This window comes from Giraffa tippelskirchi, chromosome 11, assembly GCF_054371585.1.
Source record: "Giraffa tippelskirchi isolate mGirTip1 chromosome 11, T2T-mGirTip1v1.2.pri, whole genome shotgun sequence".
NCBI classification, from domain to species: Eukaryota; Metazoa; Chordata; class Mammalia; order Artiodactyla; family Giraffidae; genus Giraffa; species Giraffa tippelskirchi.
This window is the reverse complement of record NC_137285.1, coordinates 83626557-83650349: the sequence shown is the minus strand read 5'-3', so window position 1 is coordinate 83650349 and position 23793 is coordinate 83626557. Positions and strand designations below refer to the sequence as shown.

At 40.5% G+C, this 23793-nt stretch overlaps 1 protein-coding gene across 1 annotated transcript in view; it reads right to left on the bottom strand.

The window, feature by feature from the left end:
• Window positions 1-23793, bottom strand: part of MMP20 (matrix metallopeptidase 20) — a 59694-nt gene that overhangs the window by 15189 nt on the left and 20712 nt on the right. The window contains exons 7-8 of the mRNA XM_081545910.1: window positions 4144-4280; window positions 3100-3256 (exon numbers count right to left, since the gene is read on the bottom strand). Of these exons, the coding sequence (XP_081402036.1) occupies window positions 3100-3256; window positions 4144-4280 (294 nt within the window). The remainder of the gene's footprint in view (window positions 1-3099; window positions 3257-4143; window positions 4281-23793) is intronic.

Genomic DNA, 23793 nt, shown 5'->3' with positions numbered 1-23793 from the left:
AAAAACAAGACTGGGAGCAGACTGTGGCTCAGATCATGAACTCCTTATTGCCAAATTCAGACTTAAATTGAAGAAAGTAGGGAAAACCACTAGACCATTAAGCTATGACCTAAATCAAACCACTTACAATTATACAGTGGAAGTGACAAATAGACTCAAGAGATTATCTAATAGACAGAGTGCTTGAAGGATGATGGATGGAGGTTCATGACATTGTATAGGAGGCGGTGATCAAGACCAACCCCAAGAAAAAGAAATGCAACAAGGCAAAATGTTTGTCTGAGGAGGACTTACAAACAGCTGAGAAAAGAAGAGAAGTTGAAGGCAAAGGAGAAAGGGAAAGATATATCCATCTGAATGGAGTTCCAAAGAAGAGCAAGGAGAGATAAGAAAGCCTTGCTCAGTGATCAATGCAAAGAAATAGAGGAAAACAATAGAATGGGAAAGACTAGAGATCTATTCAAGAAGATTAGAGATACTAAGGGTATATTTCATGCAAAGATTGGCACAAAAAAGGACAGAAACAGTATGTACCTAACAGAAGCAGAAGATATTAAGAGGTGGCAAGAATACACAGAAGAACTAGACAAAAAAGATCTTAATGACCCAGACAACCACGATGGTGTCATCACTCACTTAGAGCCAGACATCCTAGAGTGTCAAGTCAAGTGGGCTTTAGGAAGCAGCACTAGGAACAAAGCTAGTGGAGGTGATGGACTTCCAGCTGAGCTATTTCACATCCTAAAAGATGATGCTGTGAAAGTGCTGCATTCAATATGCCAGCAAATTTGGAAAGCTCAGCAGTGGTCACAGGAGTGGAAAAGGTCAGTTTTCATTCTAATCCCAAAGAAAGACAACGCCAAAAATTATTCAAACTGCTGCACAATTGCACTCATTTCACAGGCCAGCAAAATAATACTCAAAATTTTCCAAGCCAGGCTTCAACGGTACATGAACCAAGAATTTCCAGATGTTCAAGCTGGATTTAGAAAAGGAAGAGGAACCAGAGATCAAATTGCCAATATCCGTTGGATCATCGAAAAGGCAAGAGAGTTCCAGAAAAAACATCTACTTCTGCCTCATTGACTACGTTAAAGCCTTTGATGGTGTGGGTCACAATAACCTGGGGAAAATTCTTCAAGAGATGGGAATACCAGACCACCTGACCTGTTTCCTGAGAAACCTGTTACTCTTTTTGAGCATCTGCAATATGCCAGGCAGTGTATTAGGTAGCTACATCTGTTATATCACTTAATATCCTCAGTAACCTGGGGAGGTTAATATCAAAAGTGGCAACTGTGATTTCTTTTCCTTTATGGCAAAATGAGCTCTTTAATATTTGAATTAATGTCCTAGGCCAACTTCAAATGAATTTGGTTTATCTAGATTGCCAAAGACTTTTCCTTAATAGATCCTCACAGAGGTTCAATTGTAAAGTTTCGGTATTATTCCCTCAGGGGTGATTAGCTATCATTAATATCAGAGATCCTCTCCCTCCCTATCCTTGATTTACAGAGAATTAAAAACCTTTCACCAAGCTCCTCATGTTAGCTGTTAAGCCTCAGTCCTGCTTGGCTGGAGGTACATGTGTGACTTTGGGTTCTAGTGGGTGGTAGATTAGTCCAAAGACTAGAACCCAAAGTTCTAGGCAATGAATGGACAATAGAAATTATGAGAGTGGATAATCCCCCCAGGGAGAATCAGACTGTGAACAGACTTTGACAAGTTAAATGGATAATCACAACTCTCCCATGTCAGCTCGTACACGCCATCTCTGGACGCCATTCTCTGAAAACCTAAAATGGGAGTTGAGTTTCTCAATATGTATCTCCCTGTAGGTCAGCATGGTGATGACAGCCACCTTATCTTGAAGAAAAACTTTGGAGAACACGCCCAGCACATACTAGGGACTTAATAACTTAAGTCCCTAACTTAATAACTATTCCTATTTTATAAAGGAAGTTCTGAAAGAAAAGGAGCTGGCTTAGTGGTTAAACATTGGACTGGAAGTGTCAACTCATGACAACACAAGACACTGAGCAACGCTTCCAAGGCTCTCGGTGCCTCGGAAGAGTCAGGAAGGCCCATGTTTGACACTCATTTTTATGAAATAAGTTTTCCTGAAGTATATCTGTGCTTCTGTTAGATTACTTTTTCAGCTCTAAACTGAAGAAGCAGAGGAAGATGACAGATATTTATTTATAAATTTATTTTATGCCACAGATATGGTTATTAAAAATAGGTAATATAAAATAAAATGAAAACCCTTGGACCAAAGCTGAGCCATTTTCCACCGCCAACAAGGTCCTAACATAGACCTAAAGAGTTTAGCATAGTCACCTGTTTAGAATCTGTTTTTGCTTCTCTCTTAAAGTTCAGAAAGACAAGGAATGCTAAAGTGAGAACTGTGACTAGAGAAGATGTAGAGGCAGAGCTTGACAGAGTTGTACCCAGTTCTTCAACGTGAGTCACTTAAGGCAGTGAGATGAGGCAGGAGAGACGAGGTGTGACCCTGTGCATAGTGATTGAATCTGCTTATAGTAACCTCTTGTAAGACAGGCATGGAAATTACACATGATCTTTGGATAAGAAGAATTTTCATGTTCTAGGTTAAAGAACTTAGCAATAAGGCCTTTGCCTTTCAGCAAAAATTTGCTTCAAAGAGCCCCACGGTTGTCACCACATTCATTTTGTACAAAATCACAGAGCATTCTGGAATGCAGTGATACTCATGCATCAATAAAATACACTCATATAAGAAGGAATCAGTTCTTCTTTCAGGCATTCCTGGGGGGTAGTTATGAATTGGGAATGGTGCCTCCACTCTTTCAGGCCACTGGGCGTACAGTTAATGAGTGCTTTGAAAGATCAGGATGTTTCATGTGTTAGACACCAAACAATGGGATTAGTGAATGAATGGTTCACTTATTTGGATGGTTCTGTATCTTGAAGACAGTGTCAACCATCAGTAAATGACACCCTAGGGACTGAGAAGAGTCAAGCGGCCTGTTGTAAATTTGCCTTTTGCATTCTTTTCAGCAAAAGGACTTTTCCTTCTCATTGAATACAGCTGGACGATCAAAAAGAGAAAAGCCATACCTGTAGTATTCATCTCCCACAAAGAAAAGGGTCTTCTGTGCATCCTTGAGATAGACTGCGGCATCTATTTGCTGCACGTATCTTGGGAACCCAAAGTCATAAATAGTCCGAGGAGGACCTTGAATTTGGAATCCTCTTGTTACCCAATAGTGAGGTCCTGGAACCAGAAATCAAAGCTTACAAAAACTCTACTATTTAGTGATGCCCTTCACTCATTAGGATTCCTATGCAGGATTACAAATGGGGCTAGTTTATGGGATATTTGCAATGGCTAAAACCCAAGAGGAGATACAAGTCTCTATTCAGTTCAGTAAAAGACTTAAAACTTGCCCTGGAGGAAGAAATCCCTAGTCATGCCTTATGAAGGCAATAATACTGATACAGCTGTGTCTTAAATGCAACACATTCACTTTTTTCAAGAAATTTTTCATCTGTATAATCTCATTTCAGTTTTATATATGTGTGAGAGAGAAGGGGCAAGTGAAACACAAATGCTGATTCATGCTTAAATTGGCGCTAATCTTCTATCCTCAGCCCTCGGCATCAAGAAAGTACAATCTAAGCTGAGAGTTAACATTTGCTGGACAATTTCCATTGGCTTCCATCTTCAAGGATGTTATTACTATAACTATTTTGCACAGGAAGAAATGAAGATGCAGAGCAATTAGATAACTTCCCTGAGGCACTCAAATAGTAAAGGGCTGGAGACAGAGTCCAGGCATCTCTCTGCTCCCAGATGCTTGTATTGCTTTCCTGAGGTTTCCACGCTGACTTTTGTGAATCAGAGGCTCTCAGAGCAGAGGTCTGGGGGGCGGGGCGGGGAGGGCAGGGAGCAGGTTTCTACCTTCCTGGACACTCGCTTATCACCGAGCCTCACCAAACTACATCTCTGGCTCTGGGAAGAGTGTGACAGTCACTGTCACAACACAGTGGAAGGATGTTTCATCCCCAGTCTGAGGAGCAGGATGGAACTGCTCTGTGATCACTAACAACACCGGTGTCCTGTATCCCGCCACTGCTTTCTTTGAGGGACCGTGAGGGTACCTTTGAAGAAGTAGGCTGTGCCCCTCTCAGCCACTTCGTAAGCTGCGTCCACATTGGACATAAGGTGGGGGAAGGAGCTGGTGATGGTGCTGGGCCGGATCCCAGACAGCAAGTGAGCCTGCCGACGCCAGAAAATCCTAGTTGGGAACAGAAAAGTAATAAGATCAGGGCTGACTTAGATCTTCAACTGGACTGAAATATACAGCAAACCACAGTTTAGAGGCCATTTCTAAATGCCTCTTGCCCATGTCTTGTTTTTAAGTAATATATATATATATATATATATATATATATATATATTGGTTTTAGTAATCTGTTTCTTTTTCTTTTTCATTCTTTTAGCATCTCTGTATGAAGAAGGCAATGGCACCCCACTCCAGTACTCTTGCCTGGCAAATCCCATGGACAGAGGAGCCTGGTGGGCTGCAGTCCATGGGGTCGCAAAGAGTCGCACACGACTGAGTGACTTCACTTTCACTTTTCACTTTCATGCATTGGAGAAGGAAATGGCAACCCACTCCTGTGTTCTTGCCTGGAGAGTCCCAGGGACGGGGGAGCCTGGTGGGCTGCCGTCTACGGGGTCGCACAGAGTCGGACACGACTGAAGTGACTTAGCAGCAGCAGCAGCATCTCTGTAATTCTTTTTCCTTCATTTATTTAAGGATGTTGAAAGCAGGGAAGGGAATAGCAGGGATTGACATCAATGATGTATATACTTAAGCTGTGCACCTCCTTATTCCAAGTATCATTTGCTACAAACTTCCCTTTCCCCTTCTGATTTTTTTGTGTGTGTTTGTGCTTCTTTTTTAAACAAATTTAAATTTATTTTTTAATTGAAGGATAATTGTTTTACAGAATTTTGTTGGTTTCTGCCAAACATCAACATGAATCAGATCTTTTGAAAACTAAAATCTCATAAAGGTAGATATCATTTCAGGTGCATTTTATGAATATTATATAAATAAGCCAAACTTTTGAGGTTTAAAGATGCTAATTACTTCCAGTAAAAACAGCAAAAACATTAACAATTATAAATTATGTTGCCTATTTACTTATCTATTGAAAGTGTTTATATCTTAGGACCTAATGGCTAGTTCACGAAAATCTGGTACATATACATTAACTTAAGATTTAACAGCTTAAGCATCCATTTCCCCAGTATTATTGACATTAAATTGTGGGAGTATATACAAGGGTAACTGGTCTGAAAATTTCAATGTCAATGTGGTCCATTTTGAATTTTGGAGTTTAAAATCATTCTTATAAAATATGAACAGTTTATTGACTCAGTAGAAGCTAGAATCAATGCATAAAATTATTTGTGGACAGGAAACTTACAGGAAAGTTTTGACTTTTAACTTTCCATGTGGTAAATTTAGGCACTCCTCAAACATTCTGTTGAGTTTCAGTTAATTCAACAAATATTTGTGAGCACCCATGAGCAGGCACTGAGGTAGACCTTGGGATGAAACACTGAACAAGATTCAGGCTCTGCCCTCAAGAAGCTATCGTTTAGTAGTAGAGGCAGACAAGTAGTTAGACAGTGTGTGTGCTTAGTCGCTTCAGTCGTGTCTGACTCTTTGAGACCTCATAGACTGCAGCCCGCCAGGCTCCTCTGTCCATGGGATTCTCCAGGCAAGAATACTGGAGTGGGTTGCCATGCCCTCCTCCAGGGGATCTTCCCAACCCAGCAATTGAACCCAGATCTCCTGCACTGTAGGCGGATTCTTTACCATCTGAGCCACCAGGGAAGCCCAATTAGACAGTATAATTCAGGGCAATTTGTGCAATGAAGAGTTAAGCTCATGATGTTCTGGAGCATAGAGGGTACCCCATAAGAGGGATGCTGCATATAGGGGTCTGGTGAAGCCATCTGGGTGAGCCGATGATGAAATCCAAAGAACAGCTCTATAGAGAGAGAGGAATATTTTTTTTCATGTTTCTTGATGCTGATGTTCTTCAGCATCAAGATGCAGAAGAGAAAGCGCATTGTGTTTTAGAAAACTTTGCACCTCCAATGCTGACCATTATCTCCAAACTTGTTTCATAATCTCTTAAATGCAAATAATAATACCTGGCCTATCTCATGAGATCATTAACAGGATCAACTGAGATAAAGCATCTGAAAGTGCATCATAAACTGTAAAGTGCCACTTGGCTGGATATTGTCCATTTTAAAAAATAATTATTTGGGCACCTACCATAGGTAATATTCTGTGTGGCAGGAGTCTATTGAGGGTACACTTCCTCTCCCCAAGCCCTATACATCACGGCCTTATCTAGACTGTAGGTATTTTTGTTGTTGTTGTTGTGTTAGTTAAGTTTTATTGGGGGCAAAATGAGGACTGTAGGCTGGAAGACGGCACCTCAGATGGCTCTGAGAAATTGCTCCGAAGATGCAGGGTGGGGGGATGTCAGTATATATATTTGGTTTTGGTAAAGAGGGAATATATATACTCAAGCACATATTTTTCCAGAAGGTTTCTGCTAGTCTGGTGAAGCTTGCTGCTAGTCACAAGGAACCATTGTCACTGTGAAGGATTTTAGTGCTTTTCTAGATAAGAGGAGGAACAAAAATTAGGCTCGTAAAATCAGCTCCTAAAAATATCTATCTGAAAACCCACTCTGCCAGCTTTTCCCTGAGCACAGAGTGTCTCATTTTTGCTCTCCACCGTGAACAATTTTTGGGGGATGTTGAAAATCAGCAGCTGCCCCAGCTCACGATTTAATTCTTGTAGAGGTAGGTGGCAATTTGTGGTTGACAGGGCCCCCTCATGGTTACAGATTCGACCATACTTTGGGAAGCATTTCATGACCATTTCATCCCATGGAGCAAGGAACTCATTCTTAGGTCTGGAGAAGATTTTGCTGATAGGCCACTCGGTGCACTGTTACTGTCAACAGTAACCAAAGGGCTGGACCAACCTGTCTTACTCAGTCTCTTATGGTCCAGGAAAAATTTCCTCTTGTTTGTATCCTTCCATATCTAGAGTAATTACAATTATCGATTGCATACAGAACTATGTATTTGATCAACTGCTCCAAGTCTCCTAGTTATTATTATTTTGTTGGAGGCTCAGTCACACATTTGGTAATGCAGGAAACAACAATCTCATAAAATAAGCAAAGTGCAAATAACATAGCTAGCAGTATTATCAAAGTTATATGTAAGAACTAGGCCAAAAACTTCTATTAGGTGTGGGAAGCCCCTGGTGGCTCAGTGGTAAAGAATCTGCCTGCAATGCAGGAAACATGGGTTCAATCCCTGGGTCAGGAAGATCCCCTGGAGAAGGAAATGTCAACCCACTCCAGTGTTCTTGCCTGGGAAATCCTATGGACAGAGGAACCTAGCAGCCTAAAGTCCATCAGGTCTCAAGAGTTGGACACAACTTAGCAACTAAACCACCACCACCATTCCATTAGGTGTAGCCCAGTATATTCTCAGGTTGTCTGAGTTAGTCTATTCTCTGCAATCTTTATCTTTCAAGGAAATTATATAATTACACTGTATGTATTAACACATAGAAAACTGAGACCCAGAAAGGCTGGGAGGCTCTAATGTCAGTGAGTGGCTAAGGCCAGACAGAGTCAATTAAACCCCAGCTGCCTTGATTTTCATCATACCTCCTAATTTCTCTACTTGCTCCTTCTCAGCCTTATGACCTCTGGTTTTCCTCTGTTTATAACTTGACCGCTTACCCAATGAGATCTGGCCTTTTCTGGAGGCCAGAAGGACTGCTTTCCCCCACTTCCTTTTCTTCAGCATCACAAAGTGAGCACTTGTTTGGTATCCAGAAGAATCAGGTAATAAATATAGAAAAACAGATTAAGTCAAAAGCTCATAGTTTCATCTCTGATAAGGAGGCCAAAAAATGGATTCACTGGGAACCCCTGAAGAATCCAAAAAGCATTTTGCAATTAATTCAACTCAATACCTAATTCCAAAATGCTGACTCTGCTCAAGTCACTGCTAGATTCTCTCTAAGGCACAAAGTGTGCCTTTCAGGCAATTAAAATAATGAGGATAAGTGAAGTGGGAAGGAGGAGGAGCAGACACATTGTCTAATAATCAGGCTGTTTCTGAATTACATCTCTGATGAGGTTAACTTCCAGCTGCTCTCTCTTCTTGGGTACTCTAGAGCTGGGATATATTTTCTTTCATTTCTCATTTAAAAATCATGTGGGAGCTTTAAAATTCTCATTTAAAAATCAAGTGACTCTAGGCAAATTAAACCCAATCTCTCATTTGAAGTTACATGTTATTGATGTCCCAGATGACTCAATGTGAGAGGTAGTAAAGTGCAATGGTTAAGAGTTTACTCAAACCAAAAATGTACTTTTGGAACTGTTCACAGGTGGTAGAATCTTATATTCCTTACTTGACTTAGGATATTTTGGGTATTGTGAGGATTAAATTGGTTAAAGTAGTCATTCTAAACCAAGAATAATTTTATGCCATGGAAGACATTTTTTAATGAGTGGTGACAATTTTGGTTTCACAACTAGGAATAGGTAATGCTTTTGAAGTCTAGTGAAAACCAGGGATATCATTTTAATTCACCTTTTACAAAGCATTGGATAGCCCAGCACAGCATAGACTTGTCTGGCTCAAAATATCAGTAGTGCCAAAGTCAAGAAACCTTGTCTTAAACATTGTTATGACATATTAGAATGTATACATGAGGTACTAATAAACACTGCCTATATGTGTACTTATGTGAAGTATCACAAATTCCAAAAGAATCTGTACTCATGAAAAATTTCATATTAATGAAGAAAAATGATATCTTGTGGGTAATGAAAAATTTCATATTAATGAAGAAAAATGATATCTTGTGGGTAATAAAGTGATAAGACACATATCCAGAGGATTTATAAACTTAGAGCTATAGATTACAATAATAAATAAATTAAAATTGACCAAAAAAGGTATAACAATTAATCTCCTAATACATCTGTAAATAGATTTAAAGTATAAGGCAAAAAATGAAAATCTATAAAATTGTTAGAAAAGAAGAACTGATGGGAATGGAAAAAGACATTCCATGCAAATGGAAATCAAAAGAAAGCTGGAGTAGTAGTGCTCATATAAGACAAAATGTTGTTGTTTAGTCATTAAGTCAAGTCCAACTCTTGAAATCCCATGATCTGTAACCTTCCAGGTTCCTCTCTCCAGTGGATTTTCCAGGCAAGAATACTGGAATGGGTTGCGATTTCCTTCTCTGGGGGATAGTCCTGACCAAGGGATCAAATGCATGTCTTCTCCATTGGCAGGCAGATACTTTACCACTGAGTCACCAAGGAAACCCAAAACAAAACAGACTAGGGTAATGCCTGTTGGAACCCTCTTGCACTTCTGGCTGGAATATAAACTGATAAAGTGACTATGGAGAACAGTATGGAGGCTCCTTAAATAACTAAATATAGAACTACCATATGACCCAGCAATCCCACTACTGGGCATAAACCCTGGGAAAGCCATGTTTCAAAAACACACGTGCACCTCACTGTTCATTGCAGCACTATTTATAATATCCAGGAAATGGGAGCAACCTAAACGTCTATCAACAGAGGAATGGATAATGAAGATGTGGTACATATATACAGTGGAATATTACTTAATCATAAAAGGGAATGAAATTGGGTCATTTGTAGAGATGTGGATGGACCTAGAGGCTGTCATACAGAATGAAGTAAGTTAGAAAGAGAAAAACAAATATAGTGTATTAATGCATATATGTGGAATCTAGAAAAATGATATAGATAATCTTCTTTGCATAGTGGAAATAGAAACACAGATGTAGAGAACAAATGTATGGATACTAAGGGAGAAATGAGGGGTGGGATAGTTGGGAGATGGAGATTGGCATATATACACTACTGTGTGTAAAATAGACAACCAGTGAGAACCTGCAGTATATATAGCTCAGTGCTCTGTGGTGACCTAAACAGGAGGGAAACCCGAAAAAGAGGAGATATATGCATATGTATAACCGATTCACTTTGCTGTATGGTAGAAACTAACACAACATTGTAAAAAAACTATACTCCAATAAAAATTAATTTAAAAAATGATGGATTGTTATAAGAGGCAAAGAAGACACTATGTAATGATCAAGGGATCAATCCAAGAAGAAGATATAGCAACTGTAGATGTGGCACTAGTGGTAAAGAACTCACTTGCCAATGCAAGACATGTAAGAGATGTGGGTTTGATCCCTGGGTTGGGAAAAGACTCTGGAGGAGGGCATGGCAACCCACTCCAGTATTCTTTCCTGGAGAACCCATGGAAAGAAGAGCCTGGTGGGTTATAGTACATAGTGTTGCAAAGAGTCAGACATGAGTGAAGCGACTTAGGACATGGGCACACATGCACCCAACATAAACTTCCCAGGGGGCTCACAGCAAAGAATCCACCTGCCAAGCGGGAGATGCAGGTTCAATTCCTGGGTCAGGAAGATCCCCTGGAGAGGGAAATGTCAATCTACCCCAGTGTTCCTGCCTCGAAAATCCCATGGAGAGAAGAGCCTGGTAGGCTACAGTCCATGGGATCACAAAAGAGTTGGACATGACTTAGTGACTAAAGGGCAACAACAACAGTATGGGAGCACCTGTTAACAGACGTACAAGGAGATATTGACAGTAACACAATAATAGCTGGGGACTTCAACAGCCTACTTACATAAATGGACAGGTGATCCAGGCAGAAATCAATAAGGAAACGCAAGGCTTAAATGATGAATTAAACCAGAATAACTTAATTGATGTTTATAGAACATTCCATCTGAAAGCAGTGGAACATTCATTCTTTTTAAGTGCGCATGGAGCATTCTCCAGGATAGATCACATGCTAGGCCACAAAGCAAGCTTCAGTAAGCTTACAAAGATTGAATCATATAAAGCAGGGTCCCCAGACCCCAGGTGAGGACCAGTACTTGTCTGTGGCCTGTTAGGAAGTGGACCGCACAGCAGGAAGTGAGTGGCAGATAAGTGAGTAAAGCTTCATCTGCCATTCCCCATTGCTTTCCATCATTCACATCACCACCTGAAGCATGCCCACCCCCCACCTGCCCAGTTCATGGAGAAACTGTCTTCCACAAAACCAGTCCCTGGGGCCAAAAAGGCTGGGGACCACTGATACAAAGTACTTTTTCCATTCACAATACTATGAGATTAGAAATCAACTGCAAGATTTGTGCAAAAAAGTACAAACACATCAAGACTAAACAATATGCTACTAAACAACCAACGGATCACTGAAGAAATCAAAGAGGAAATAAAAAAATACCTAGAGACAAAATAAAATGAAAACACAGTGATCCAAGCCCCGTGGGATGCAGCAAAAGCAGTTCTAAGAGGCAGGTTTATAGTGACACAAGCTTACCTCAGGAAACAAGAAAAATCTCAAATGCACAACTTAATCTTATACCTAAAGCAACTAGAGAAAGAAGAACGAACAAAACCCAAAGTTTGTAGAAGGGAACAAATCATAAAGATCAGAGCAGAAATATTGAATAAATGAAATGGAGATAAAGAAAACATAGAAAAGATCAATAAAACTAAAAGCTAGTTCTTTGAAAAAATAAACACAATTTATAAATCTTTTTCCAGACTCATCATAAGAAAAAGGAAGAGGGCCCAAACTGATAAAATTAGATATGAAAAAGGAGAAGTTATAACCAATACCGTGGAAATATTAAAGACCATAAAAAACTACTACAAGGAATTATATGCTGATAAAATGGACAACCTAGAAGAAATGGACAAATTCTTAGAAAGAAATCTTATAAAGCTTAGAAACCTCATAAGGCTAAATCAGGAAGAAAAAAAAAAGTGAATAGATGAATTACAAATACTGAAATTGAATCTGTGATTTAAAAACTCCCAACAAACAAAAGCCCAGCACCAAATGACTTCACGGGCAAATTCTACTGCACATTCAGAGAAGAGTTAACACCTACCTTCTGAAACTCCTCCAAAAAATTGCAGAGGAAGAAACTCTCCCAAATTCATTTTATGAGGCAACCATCATCTTGATACAAAAACCAGATGGCTTCACAGCTGAATTCTACCAAAAATTTAGAGAAGAGCTAACACCTATCCTACTCAAACTCTTCCAGAAAATTGCAGAGGAAGGTAAACTTCCAAACTCATTCTATGAGGCCACCATCACCCTGATGCCAAAACCTGACAAAGATGCCACAAAAAAAGAAAACTACAGGCCAATATCACTGATGAACATAGATGCAAAAATCCTTAACAAAGTTCTAGCAAACAGAATCCAACAACATATTAAAAAGATCATACATCATGACCAGTGGGCTTTATCCCAGGGATGCAAGGATTCTTAAATATCCACAAATCAATCAATATAATACATCACATTAACAAACTGAAAGATAAAAACCATATGATTATCTCAATAGATGCAGAAAAAGCCTTTGACAAAATTCAACATCCATTTATGATAAAAACCCTCCAGAAAGCAGGAATAGAAGGAACATACCTCAACATAATAAAAGCTATATATGACAAACCCACAGCAAACATTATCTTCAATGGTGAAAAACTGAAAGCATTTCCCCTAAAGTCAGGAACAAGACAAGGGTGCCCACACTCACCACTACTATTAAACATAGTTTTGGAAGTTTTGGCCACAACAATCAGAGCAGAAAAAGAAATAAAAGGAATCCAGATTGGAAAAGAAGAAGTAAAACTCTCACTGTTTGCAGATGACATGATCCTCTACATAGAAAACCCTAAAGACTACACCAGAAAATTACTAGAGCTAGTCAATGAATATAGTAAAGTTGCAGGATATAAAATTAACACACAGAAATCCCTTGCATTCCTATACACTAACAATGAGAAAACAGTAAGAGAAATTAAGGAAACAAGTCCATTCACCATTGCAACGAAAAGAATAAAATACTTAGGAATATATCTACCTAAAGAAACAAAAGAAAACTATAGTTTTTATATAGAAAACTATAAAACACTGGTGAAAGAAATCAAAGAGGACACAAACAGATGGAGAAATATACCATGTTCATGGATCGGAAGAATCAATATAGTGAAAATGAGTATAATACCCAAGGCAATCTATAGATTCAATGCAATCCCTATCAAGCTACCAACAGTATTTTTCACAGAACTAGAACAAGTAACTTCACAATTTGTATGGAAATACAAAAAACCTTGAATAGCCAAAGCAATCTTGAGAAATAAGAATGGAACTGGAGGAATCAACCTGCCTGATTTCAGGCTCTACTACAAAGCCTCAGTCATCAATACAGTATGGTACTGGCACAAAGACAGAAATACAGATCAATGGAACAAAATAGAAAGCCCAGAGATAAACCCACGCACATATGGACACCTTATCTTCGACAAAGGAGGCCAGAATATACAATGGAGAAAAGAAAATCTCTTTAACAAGTGGTGCTGGGAAAACTGGTCAACCACTTGCAAAAGAATGAAACTAGAACACTTTCTAACACCATACACAAAAATAAACTCAAAATTGATTAAAGATATAAATGTAAGACCAGAAACTATAAAACTCTTAGAGGAAAACATAGGCAAAACACTCTCTGACATAAATCACAGCAGCATCCTCTATGACCCACCTCCCAGAATATTGGAAATAAAAGCAAAAATAAACAAATGGGACCTAATTAAACTTAAAAGCTTCTGCACAATGAAGGAAACTATAAGCAAGGTGAAAAGACAGCCTTCAGAATGGGAGAAAATAATAGCAAACGAAGCAACTGACAAAGAACTAATCTCAAAAATATACAAGCAACTCCTGCAGCTCAATTTCATAAAAATAAATGACCCAATCAAAAAATGGGCCAAAGAACTAAGCAGACATTTCTCCAAAGAAGACATACGGATGGCTAACAAACACATGAAAAGATGCTCAACATCACTCATTATCAGAGAAATGCAAATCAAAACCACAATGAAGTACCATTTCACGCCAGTCAGAATGGCTGCTATCCAAAAGTCTACAAGCAATAAATGCTGGAGAAGGTGTGGAGAAAAGGGAACCCTCTTACACTGTTGGTGGGAATGCAAACTAGTACAGCCACTATGGAGAACAGTGTGGAGATTCCTTAAAAAACTGAAAGTAGAACTGCCATATGACCTAGCAATCCCACTGCTGGGCATACACACCAAGGAAACCAGAATTGAAAGAGACACGTGTACCCCAATGTTCATTGCAACACTGTTTACAATAGCCAGGACATGGAAGCAGCCTAGATGCCCATCAGTAGATGAATGGATAAGGAAGCTGTGGTACATATACACAATGTATTACACAGCCATAAAAAAGAATACATTCAAATCAGTTCTAATGAGGTGGATGAAACTGGAGCCTATTATACAGAATGAAGTAAGTCAGAAAGAAAAACACCAATACAGTATACTAACACATATATATGGAATTTAGTAAATCAGTAATGATAACCCTGTATGTGAGACAGCAAAAGAGACACAGATATATAGAACAGTATTATGGACTCTATGAGAGAGGGCGAGGGTGGGATGATATGGGAGATTGGCATGGAAGCATGTAAATTATCATATGTGAAACGAATCACCAGTCCAGGTTCAATGCATGATACAGGGTGCTCGGGGCTGGTGCACCAGGATGACCCAGAGGGATGGGATGGGGAGTGAGGTGGAAGGGGGGTTCTGGAAGGGGAAAACATGTATACCCATGGTGGATTCATGTCAATGTATGGCAAAATAAATACAATATTGTAAAGTTAAAAAAAATAAATAAAAATAAAATAAAATAATCATATGCACAGTAAAAAATATCTGTAAAACAAGAAAAGTGTTATGAATAAAAATCATCACCACCTATATATACCAGATTCCAACCCTGAGAAGCAGCATCCCTTTGCAAATCATCTCATACGTATCACTGAACAGGGCTTTCCTCATGGCTCAGAGGGTAAAGAATCTGCCTGCAATGCAGGAGACCCCAGTTCAATCCCTGACTTGGGCAGATTCTCCTGGAGAAGGGAATGGCAACCCACTCCTGTATTCTTGCCTGGAGAATTCCATGGACAGAGGATCCTGGCAGGTTACAGTCCAAGGGGTCCCAAAGAGTTGGACACCACTGAGCAACTAACACTTTCACTTTTTCACTTTCTTATCATCGAACACAGCTATAAGTACATCCAGTGTTCTACTTGTAAATAAAATCTCCAAAATAGAAAGAAAAAAAAAAAAGAACTTACCTAATCATCAGTTTTCCTACTCTCTTTACTAAAGAACAGCATCTAACCCATCAGGTTTGAGCAGAAGTCACCGGTAACATTCCTGATGCTCGCTGCCAGTCCTGTGAGCTCCTTGGGGCAGGGTCATGTATTCTTCATCGATGTATTCTCGGGATTAGCAAGTCCTGGCACATTTGGGGCTTGATTCAAGTCTGCTAAGCTTTTTATTTTTTTTGTTGTTGTTGCAGCCCACTGTCTTCATTCCCCACCTGCCTGACTGATCCTCTCGGTCTTTCCTTTTTAGGAGACACGGTCACCTCTTTGCTGACTGTAATCCAGCAAGAGTTGATGGGCCCTTTCATTTCCCACTCTCTTCACCCCTGACTCTACTTGACTCTTTTCTTCTCCATCCCTCTGTGCCCTAGTTTCAGGAGGAGGGGGTGTCTTTCTTCTTTCAGTCTTTTGATGCTGGGTTGAATTGATGCTTCTCTTCCCTGAGAATGGACACTGCGGTGCAGTGAAAGAAGCAATGGGTGCTTGAGACCTTATTTTATTATTGGATATGTGACCTTGTATGAGTCACTTAATTTTTCTGAGGCTAAATTTCTTCTTGTCAAATAAGAATGAAAATAATAATAATAACTGCTAACATTTCGAAGGATCAATTGAGACAATGCATATGAAAGTGTTTTACAAGTTCTGGGCTACTGTTACAATTATTTGTAAATACTTTAAAAACACATGCTTTGACCCTGCAAATTTATTAATTATGTAGAACTCAGAGTTTATCAATAGGACTAAATTTTCTTATAAATTTTTCTCATTAATATAAAACTTTGTCAGTGGAAACTTTGAAATACAAACAATCACATCATTGGTCAAGAAGGCATTCATTTGCAGGGAGCTGGCTAACCAGGGCTGTTTATATCAGGAGGTTTGAGAGGCCAAGAATCAGACATGCATCATCCATCTCACTGAAACCGAGAAAAACAGAGCTTATACAATTAAAATCCTACGTGTAGTTAGTGGTTAAAACAGTGAAAACTATTCATAGTCTCCTTAAATTAAGTATATGAATTCATCTGTGGAGCCTATGGAGATCCATATTTTAAGCCATTACCTGGTCATAGCAAACACCATGTTCCAACAACACAAAAGGACTCTACACATGGACATCACCAGATGGTCAGCACTGTAATCAGACTGATTATATTCTTTGCAGCCAAAGATGGAGAAGCTCTGTACAATCAGCAAAAACAAGACTGGGAGCAGACTGTGGCTCAGATCATGAACTCCTTATTGCCAAATTCAGACTTAAATTGAAGAAAGTAGGGAAAGCCACTAGACCATTCAGGTATGACCTAAATCAAATCCCTTATGACTATACAGTGGAAGTGAGAAATAGATTTAAGGGACTAGATCTGATAGACAGAGTGCCTGATGAACTATGGACAGAGGTTCGTGACATTGTACAGGAGACAGGGATCAAGACCATCCTCATGGAAAAGAATGGAGAAGGAAATGGCGACCCACTCCAGTATTGTTGCCTGGAGAATCCCGAGGACGGTGGAGCCTGGTGGGCTGCCGTCTATGGGGTCGCACAGAGTCGGACACGACTGAAGCGACTTAGCAACAGCAGCAGCAGCATGGAAAAGAAATGCAAAAAAGCAAAATGGCTGCCTGAGGAGTCCTTACAAATAGCTGTGAAAAGAAGAGAAGCAAAAAGCAGAGGAGAAAAGGAAAGATATTCCCATCTGAATGCAGAGTTCCAAAGAATAGCAAGGAGAGATAAGAAAGCCTTCCTCAGCGATCAATGCAAAGAAATAGAGGAAAACAACAGAATGGGAGAGACTAGAGATCTCTTCAAGAAAATTAGAGATACTAAGGGAACATTTCATGCAAAGATGGGCTCGATAAAGGACAGAAATGGTATGGACCTAAGAGAAACAGAAGATATTAACAAGAGGTGGCAAGAATACACAGAAGAACTGTACAAAAAAGATCTTCATGACCCAGATAACCACGATGGTGTGATCACTCACCTAGAGCCAGACTTCCTGGAGTGTGAAGTCAAGTGGGCCTTAGGAAGCATCACTACAAACAAAGCTAGTGGAGGTGATGGAATTCCAGTTGAGCTATTTCAAATCCTGAAAGATGATGCTGTGAAAGTGCTGCACTCAATATGTCAGCAAATTTGGAAAACTCAGCGGTGGCCACAGGACTGGAAAAGGTCAGTTTTCGTTCCAATCCCAAAGAAAGGCAATGCCAAAGAATGCTCAAACTACCACACAATTGCACTCATCTCACACGCTAATAAAGTAATGCTCAGAATTCTCCAAGCCAGGCTTCAGCAATACGTGAACTGTGAACTTCCAGATGTTCAAGTTGGTTTTAGAAAAGGCAGAGGAACCAGAGATCAAATTGCCAACATCTGCTGGATCATCAAAAAAGCAAGAGAGTTCCAGAAAAACATCTATTTCTGCCTTATTGAATATGCCAAAGCCTTTGACAGTGTGGATCATAATAAACTGTGGAAAATTCTTAAAGAGATGGGACTACCAGATCACCTGACCTGTCTCTTGAGAAACGTGTATGCAGGTCAGGAAGCAACAATTAGAACTGGACATGGAACAACAGACTGGTTCCAAATAGGAAAAGGAGTACGTCAAGGCTGTATATTGTCACCATGCTTATTCAACTTATATGCAGAGTACATCATGAGAAACGCTGGGCTGGAAGAAGCACAAGCTGGAATCAAGATTGTCGGGAGAAATATCAATAACCTCAGATATGCAGATGACACCACCCTTATGGCAGAAAGTGAAGAGGAACTAAAAAGCGTCTTTATAAAAGTGAAAGAGGAGAGTGAAAAAGTTGGCTTAAAGCTCAACATTCAGAAAACTAAGATCATGGCATCTGGTCCCATCACTTCATGGCAAATAGATGGGGAAACAGTGGAAACAGTGTCAGACTTTATTTTCCTGGGCTCCAAAATCACTGCAGATGGTGACTGCAGCCATGAAATTAAAAGATGCTTACTCCTTGGAAGGAAATTTATGACCAACCTAGATAACATATTAAAAAGCAGAGACATTACTTTGCCAACAAAGGTCCGTCTAGTCAAGGCTACGGTTTTTCCAGTAGTCATGTATGGATGTGAGAGTTGGACGGTGAAGAGAGCTGAGCACCGAAGAATTGATGCTTTTGAACTGTGGTGTTGGAGAAGACTCTTGTGAGTCCCTTGGACTGCAAGGAGATCCAATCAATCCATCCTAAAAGAGATCAGTCCTGGGTGTTCATTGGAAGGACTGATGTTGAAGCTGAAACTCCAATACTTTGGCCACCTGATGCGAAGAGCTGCCTCATTGGAAAAGACCCTGATGCTGGGTAGGATTGGGGGCAGGAGGAGAAGGGGACGGCAGAGGATGAGATGGCTGGATGGCATCACCGACTCAATGGACATGAGTTTGGGTAGACTCCGGGAGTTGGTGATGGACAGAGAGGCCTGGCGTGCTGCGATTCATGAGGTCGCAAAGAGTCTGACACGATTGAGCGACTGAACTGAACTGACTGATGAAAGGTGTAAAGAACCTCATCCTTAGTCAGAAGGAGGGGATTCAGAAGAAATGACAGTGAATGAGCAATCTTTGTACACCTTCTGCCTCTTTGTCTGAATTCATAATACATAACAGAGAATCAATCTAAGTAAATCAGTGCCATGTGTTGACTTTCAGTGATGCAGTCTTATAGCCAGAAAAGAAATATCCTCAGGGAGACTGAAAGAGGAAGATTTCCTCTTTAGTTGTGCATGCTTTCCTCAAGCCTATGAAAATCTGGCAAATGCTAGGGTCCAATGGACTCACCTATTAATAATAGGAGAGGTTACTGATTTTATTGTCTCTCCTTCCCATAGAGCTTTGCATTTCTTTCTCCTCAGCGGCTCCCTTTTACGCCTTCAAATGTTCCCAGGTATTTCTCAGACTGAAAAATCGTGATTGGAGTCTGCTGCCTCTTGCAGTTATTCTCTTAACTCCTCGTTATTGATGAGATTTTCAAATAAATGATCTATACCATCACCCTTTGTGCCTGTGTGCTAAGTCGCTTCAGTCATGTCCAACTCTTTGTGACTCTAGGGACTGTAGCCTGCCAGGACCCTCTGACCACGGGATTCTCCAGGCAAGAATACTGGCGTGGGCTGCCATGCCCTCCTCCAGGGAGTCTTCCTGACCCAGGGATCAAACCCTCATCTCTTATGCCTCCTGCGCTGGCAGGGGGGTTCTTTACCACTACTGCCACCTGGGAAGCCCACCATTACCCTTTGCCTTTTCATTCCTCAGGATCTGGGTTCAGTCCTTGTTGTTGTTTAGTCGCTAAGTCATGTCTGACTCTGTTTGACCCCATGGACTGTAGCCTTCCAGGTTTCTCTGTCCACGGGATTTCTTCAGGCCAAAATAATGAAGTGGGCTGCCACTTCCTCCTCCAGGGGGTCTTTCCCATGCAGGGATCGAACCCGCATCTCCTGCATTAGCAGGCGGGTTCTTTACCACTGATCCACCAGGGAAGCCCCGTCTGTGCTGCTAAAACTATAGTCCTTCATCATCCTGGACAGTTAGTCCTGTTCTTCAGTTTTCAACCTGGTGACCTCAGCAGCAGTGTCCACTACTGATCACTTAAAAAAAAAAAGATAATCCTCTTTCCCTGATTTATCTGGGGTTCCATTGTAACGACTCTGTCTCTGACATCAAGTAGACCTAAGTTAAAACTCTAGCTGGGAAAAAGAGCGTGGATTAAAGGAGCAGACATGTATAAAATGCTTAGGATAACATAGCACATCGTAAACGATCATGATATGTCAGATTTTATAATTAATAATGTTATGAGTTTATCTAAAATTGGATTTTTCTTGCTGTGTCTAAGTCTTTTTGATTTTCTTATCTGAGTGAATGATGCTGCTACCTTCGACTCTCCTTTTCCATTGGTCTCATCAAATCAGGGTCAAGGTCCTGTTGGTGACTTTTTCAAGATGCCTCTTACATTCGTCCTTCTCTTCAATCCCTACATGCATGACCCTGAAACATATTTTTCTTTCTATTACTATATACGATAGATAACATCTTTCAGAATGTGACAATTAGTCAATCAGGGATTTACAGATGTTTTAAAATAAAGAACCCTATTTTGAGAATACAACAGCATGTGCAGAAGCCTAGCAGACATTTCTGGGGGACCTGGATAGTCAAGAACCTCCTCCTCCCTGTGGCTCTTCCACCCAACCTGCAGGCCCAGGGCCCAGGGACATAGGGGCCACCCCAAAGTGGTTTTCTTACTCACGCAAATGTATTCAAGTCAGAAGGCATTCATTTCATTCAAGTCAAAATTCAACATTCTGTTCACAGTTCCATTGCACAGCTATGAGGCTTTCTATGTGATTGATAGACTCTGCCCTGGGCGTCAGCAGACCTGGGTTGCAGAGCAGGGTCTGCTGGGCTGAGAGTCCCGGCCCTGACTTTCTTGTCTCCAAAATGAAGGATTTGGACATGAGTAACCTTTATGTCTGTTCTGTGTGTGAAATGGTATTATTCTTCTGAGATCTGAAGCTGATAGACATATTCTTGATCTTATCATTAAAATTGTATCATGTAAAACCCAGAATAATAAAAGGCATACAAATATCATTTGGGTATGACTGCTGTTCCAGTCATTTCAAGGAAATCTGAGATAACCTTAATATTTTGTCATTTATTATAAAGAGTAAATCTATGTGAATTAAATATATATATATGTGTGTGTGTGTAGCTGAAGTTTCTCTTCAAACAGAACATTTGAATGTACCCATATCCATTTATACATTGTGGAGAATATGTAGCAGTCTCACAGTGACTTTAAAAGGCACTGCATTCCATCATGGTTTGGAAACAAACTGTGTGGTTATTACATCCACAGCCTGAAATGTCTCATCAACAGATTATTGTTAGTGATGGGGAATTCCAGGCTGGCGGGTGGGAGAGAACAGGCTGGGAACACTTTCAAATAGCCCCCAAGTTGCCATGATGGCTGTGGCTGAAAGAATTCTTTGTAGTCTGTCCAGGCTTAGCAAACCCTTGGGGACTTCTGGTGACAGCCGGTAGGGGATCAGGCGCCACGGCACCTACGAGGCAGCAGGGCAGGGCGGTTAGGAGCAGAGCCTCCGGCACAGGACTGTGGGTGTGGGCCCAGCTTCAAACATGATTAGCCATGTGAGCGTGAACAAGTTGTTCATCTTTTCTATGTCTAATAAAAAAGGAGTAATAATAATTCATACCTTACAGGGCTGCTGTGAGGAGCTGATAACAAAATGCTTAGCACCAAGTACCGAACACATTGAAGTCACGACAAATATCAGGTCACATCTGATTTTGCAAAGGAGGAAGAGAGGTTCAAGGTCCCATGGCGGGTTAGTGGCAGCTCCAGTGCTGAAAGGGTACCATTCCTGGCTCCCTGTCCTCTTTCTAGCTGTTCCTAGTTCTTCGGAATTACCTGCCCTTACCACAATAGCTCCTCAGATCTAGAATGAGATGATCCAAGATGAGATTGTGATGGCTGAGCAGATAGAAGTTAATCAGCCATCTTTCTTCCCCTAATTTCTTCCCTGCTTACTCCTTTCTAAATGTCCCTTATATCTATGCTTCTCTTTCTATTCTTTTACCACCCTCAGTATTTACATTTCTTTTACATTTGGTATTTCATCAAAGGATATATTATCTTCAATTAGTTGTTAGCAATCGTTGAATGCTCATAGTTTGATAAATAGAAGTTTAAAAAGTGTTTCCTTTAGTTTTTAAAGAAAATATAATGGTGTGAAAGGGCTATCTTTGACTTCACTGTCTCCTCTGCCTCTATCACAACCACTGATAACAGCAAAAGATGAAGCTACTTGCTGTGCTGGGGCACAAGTGCTACACCCACTCATCAGGGCAGCGCAGAGCCTGACCGTTTGTCCCCTCAGGTGGAGCCGATGTTACCTTGCATGGTGCCTGGGGCTTGCCTGCTCTGCGCCTTGCCTATCACTCCTGGGTCAGTGCCCACCGATTCCACTTTGGTTTACTTTTTGGTAATAAACAACAAAAACAAAGTAAATAATCAGCAAGTCTTAAGAAAAAAGAATCAATCAAAACAGGTGACAATTAAAAACACCTCTGGTTGTTTCCCAGCCTTAATCCATTGTACATACTTTTGATTCTCCCTCCTAAATATAGGAACTGCCTTTTATTGAGTGCTCACAAGTTTGGCACATGACTTGCCCAGTTCACCTGATCAGTAGGAAGTATAACCAGACTTCAAACCAACTTAGCCTAAGGCTAAAGCCTAGATTTCTGGGTTTTCCTCTCACTTGCTTTGAAAAGTAGACGCCTATCCATCTAAATCCTGAAGATTTAGTTCAGCTGTTTCTAACTTTTTAAACATTGGAAACAATCCAGATGCTCATTAGTTTGGGACTGGTTAAATAAGTAAGGATAGATCTATACACTGGGATAATATACACATATATTAAATAAAGATGAAAATTAAAGTTCATGACATGGAAAAAATGAGAGATTATTGAGTGAAAAAGTTTGCAAATCAGCACATCCAGCACATTACAAAGTCTTACTTTTGTGGATATCCCTGTCTCCCTATCATATTTATGATAAATCTCTACCCAGAGAAAAAGTCTGGAAGGATATTCAAATTCAATAACATGTGTAACACTATGATTACTCTGTGCTATGGGCTGAATGTCTGTGTCTTCCCATAATTCATCGTCACCCCCAGTGTGATGGGACCCGTGGGAGGTGATTAGGGCTTGATAAGGTCATGAAGGTGGCGCTCATGAATTAGTGTGCTTGTATAGAAAGAGACCCCAGAGCCCTTCCTCTGTCTGTCTAAATACACCCACGGCACACAGCGAGATGGCAGTGCTGTTTGGATGTCTCTTTCCCTCCTCTAACTGTGAGGTGTGCAAAGGCCAGGGGACTGTTGATCTGTCTCTACAGCCCCAGGTATGGGGACAGGGTTAGCACCCTACCTGAGTTCAACACACACTTTTCCAATGAAGAAAAAGAATAAGTAACGTCACACATGCTTACGCCTGAGCTACCTCTGCTCTTGTGATGTGCTTGACTTCTGTCCCCAGTACAGGGAGGAGTAGAGGAGAGAGCTGGGAGGTTTCTTTTTGTCTAAGGAGAGAAGTAATTACAGAGTAACTGGTAGCCAAGTTCCCAGAGGAAGCGCAGTGGGAGGGAAATAGGAACAATGCAACTTTAATTCATGAGCTTTCCAACAAATCTTCAGTTTAACCTTAGTCGCTGTCTACTTCTGCTCATGGGGCTTCCAGCTGTGGCTGGTGAATCCCACCAGCTTGGCCTTGTCCACCACTTTCCTCAGCCTCACTCAAGCA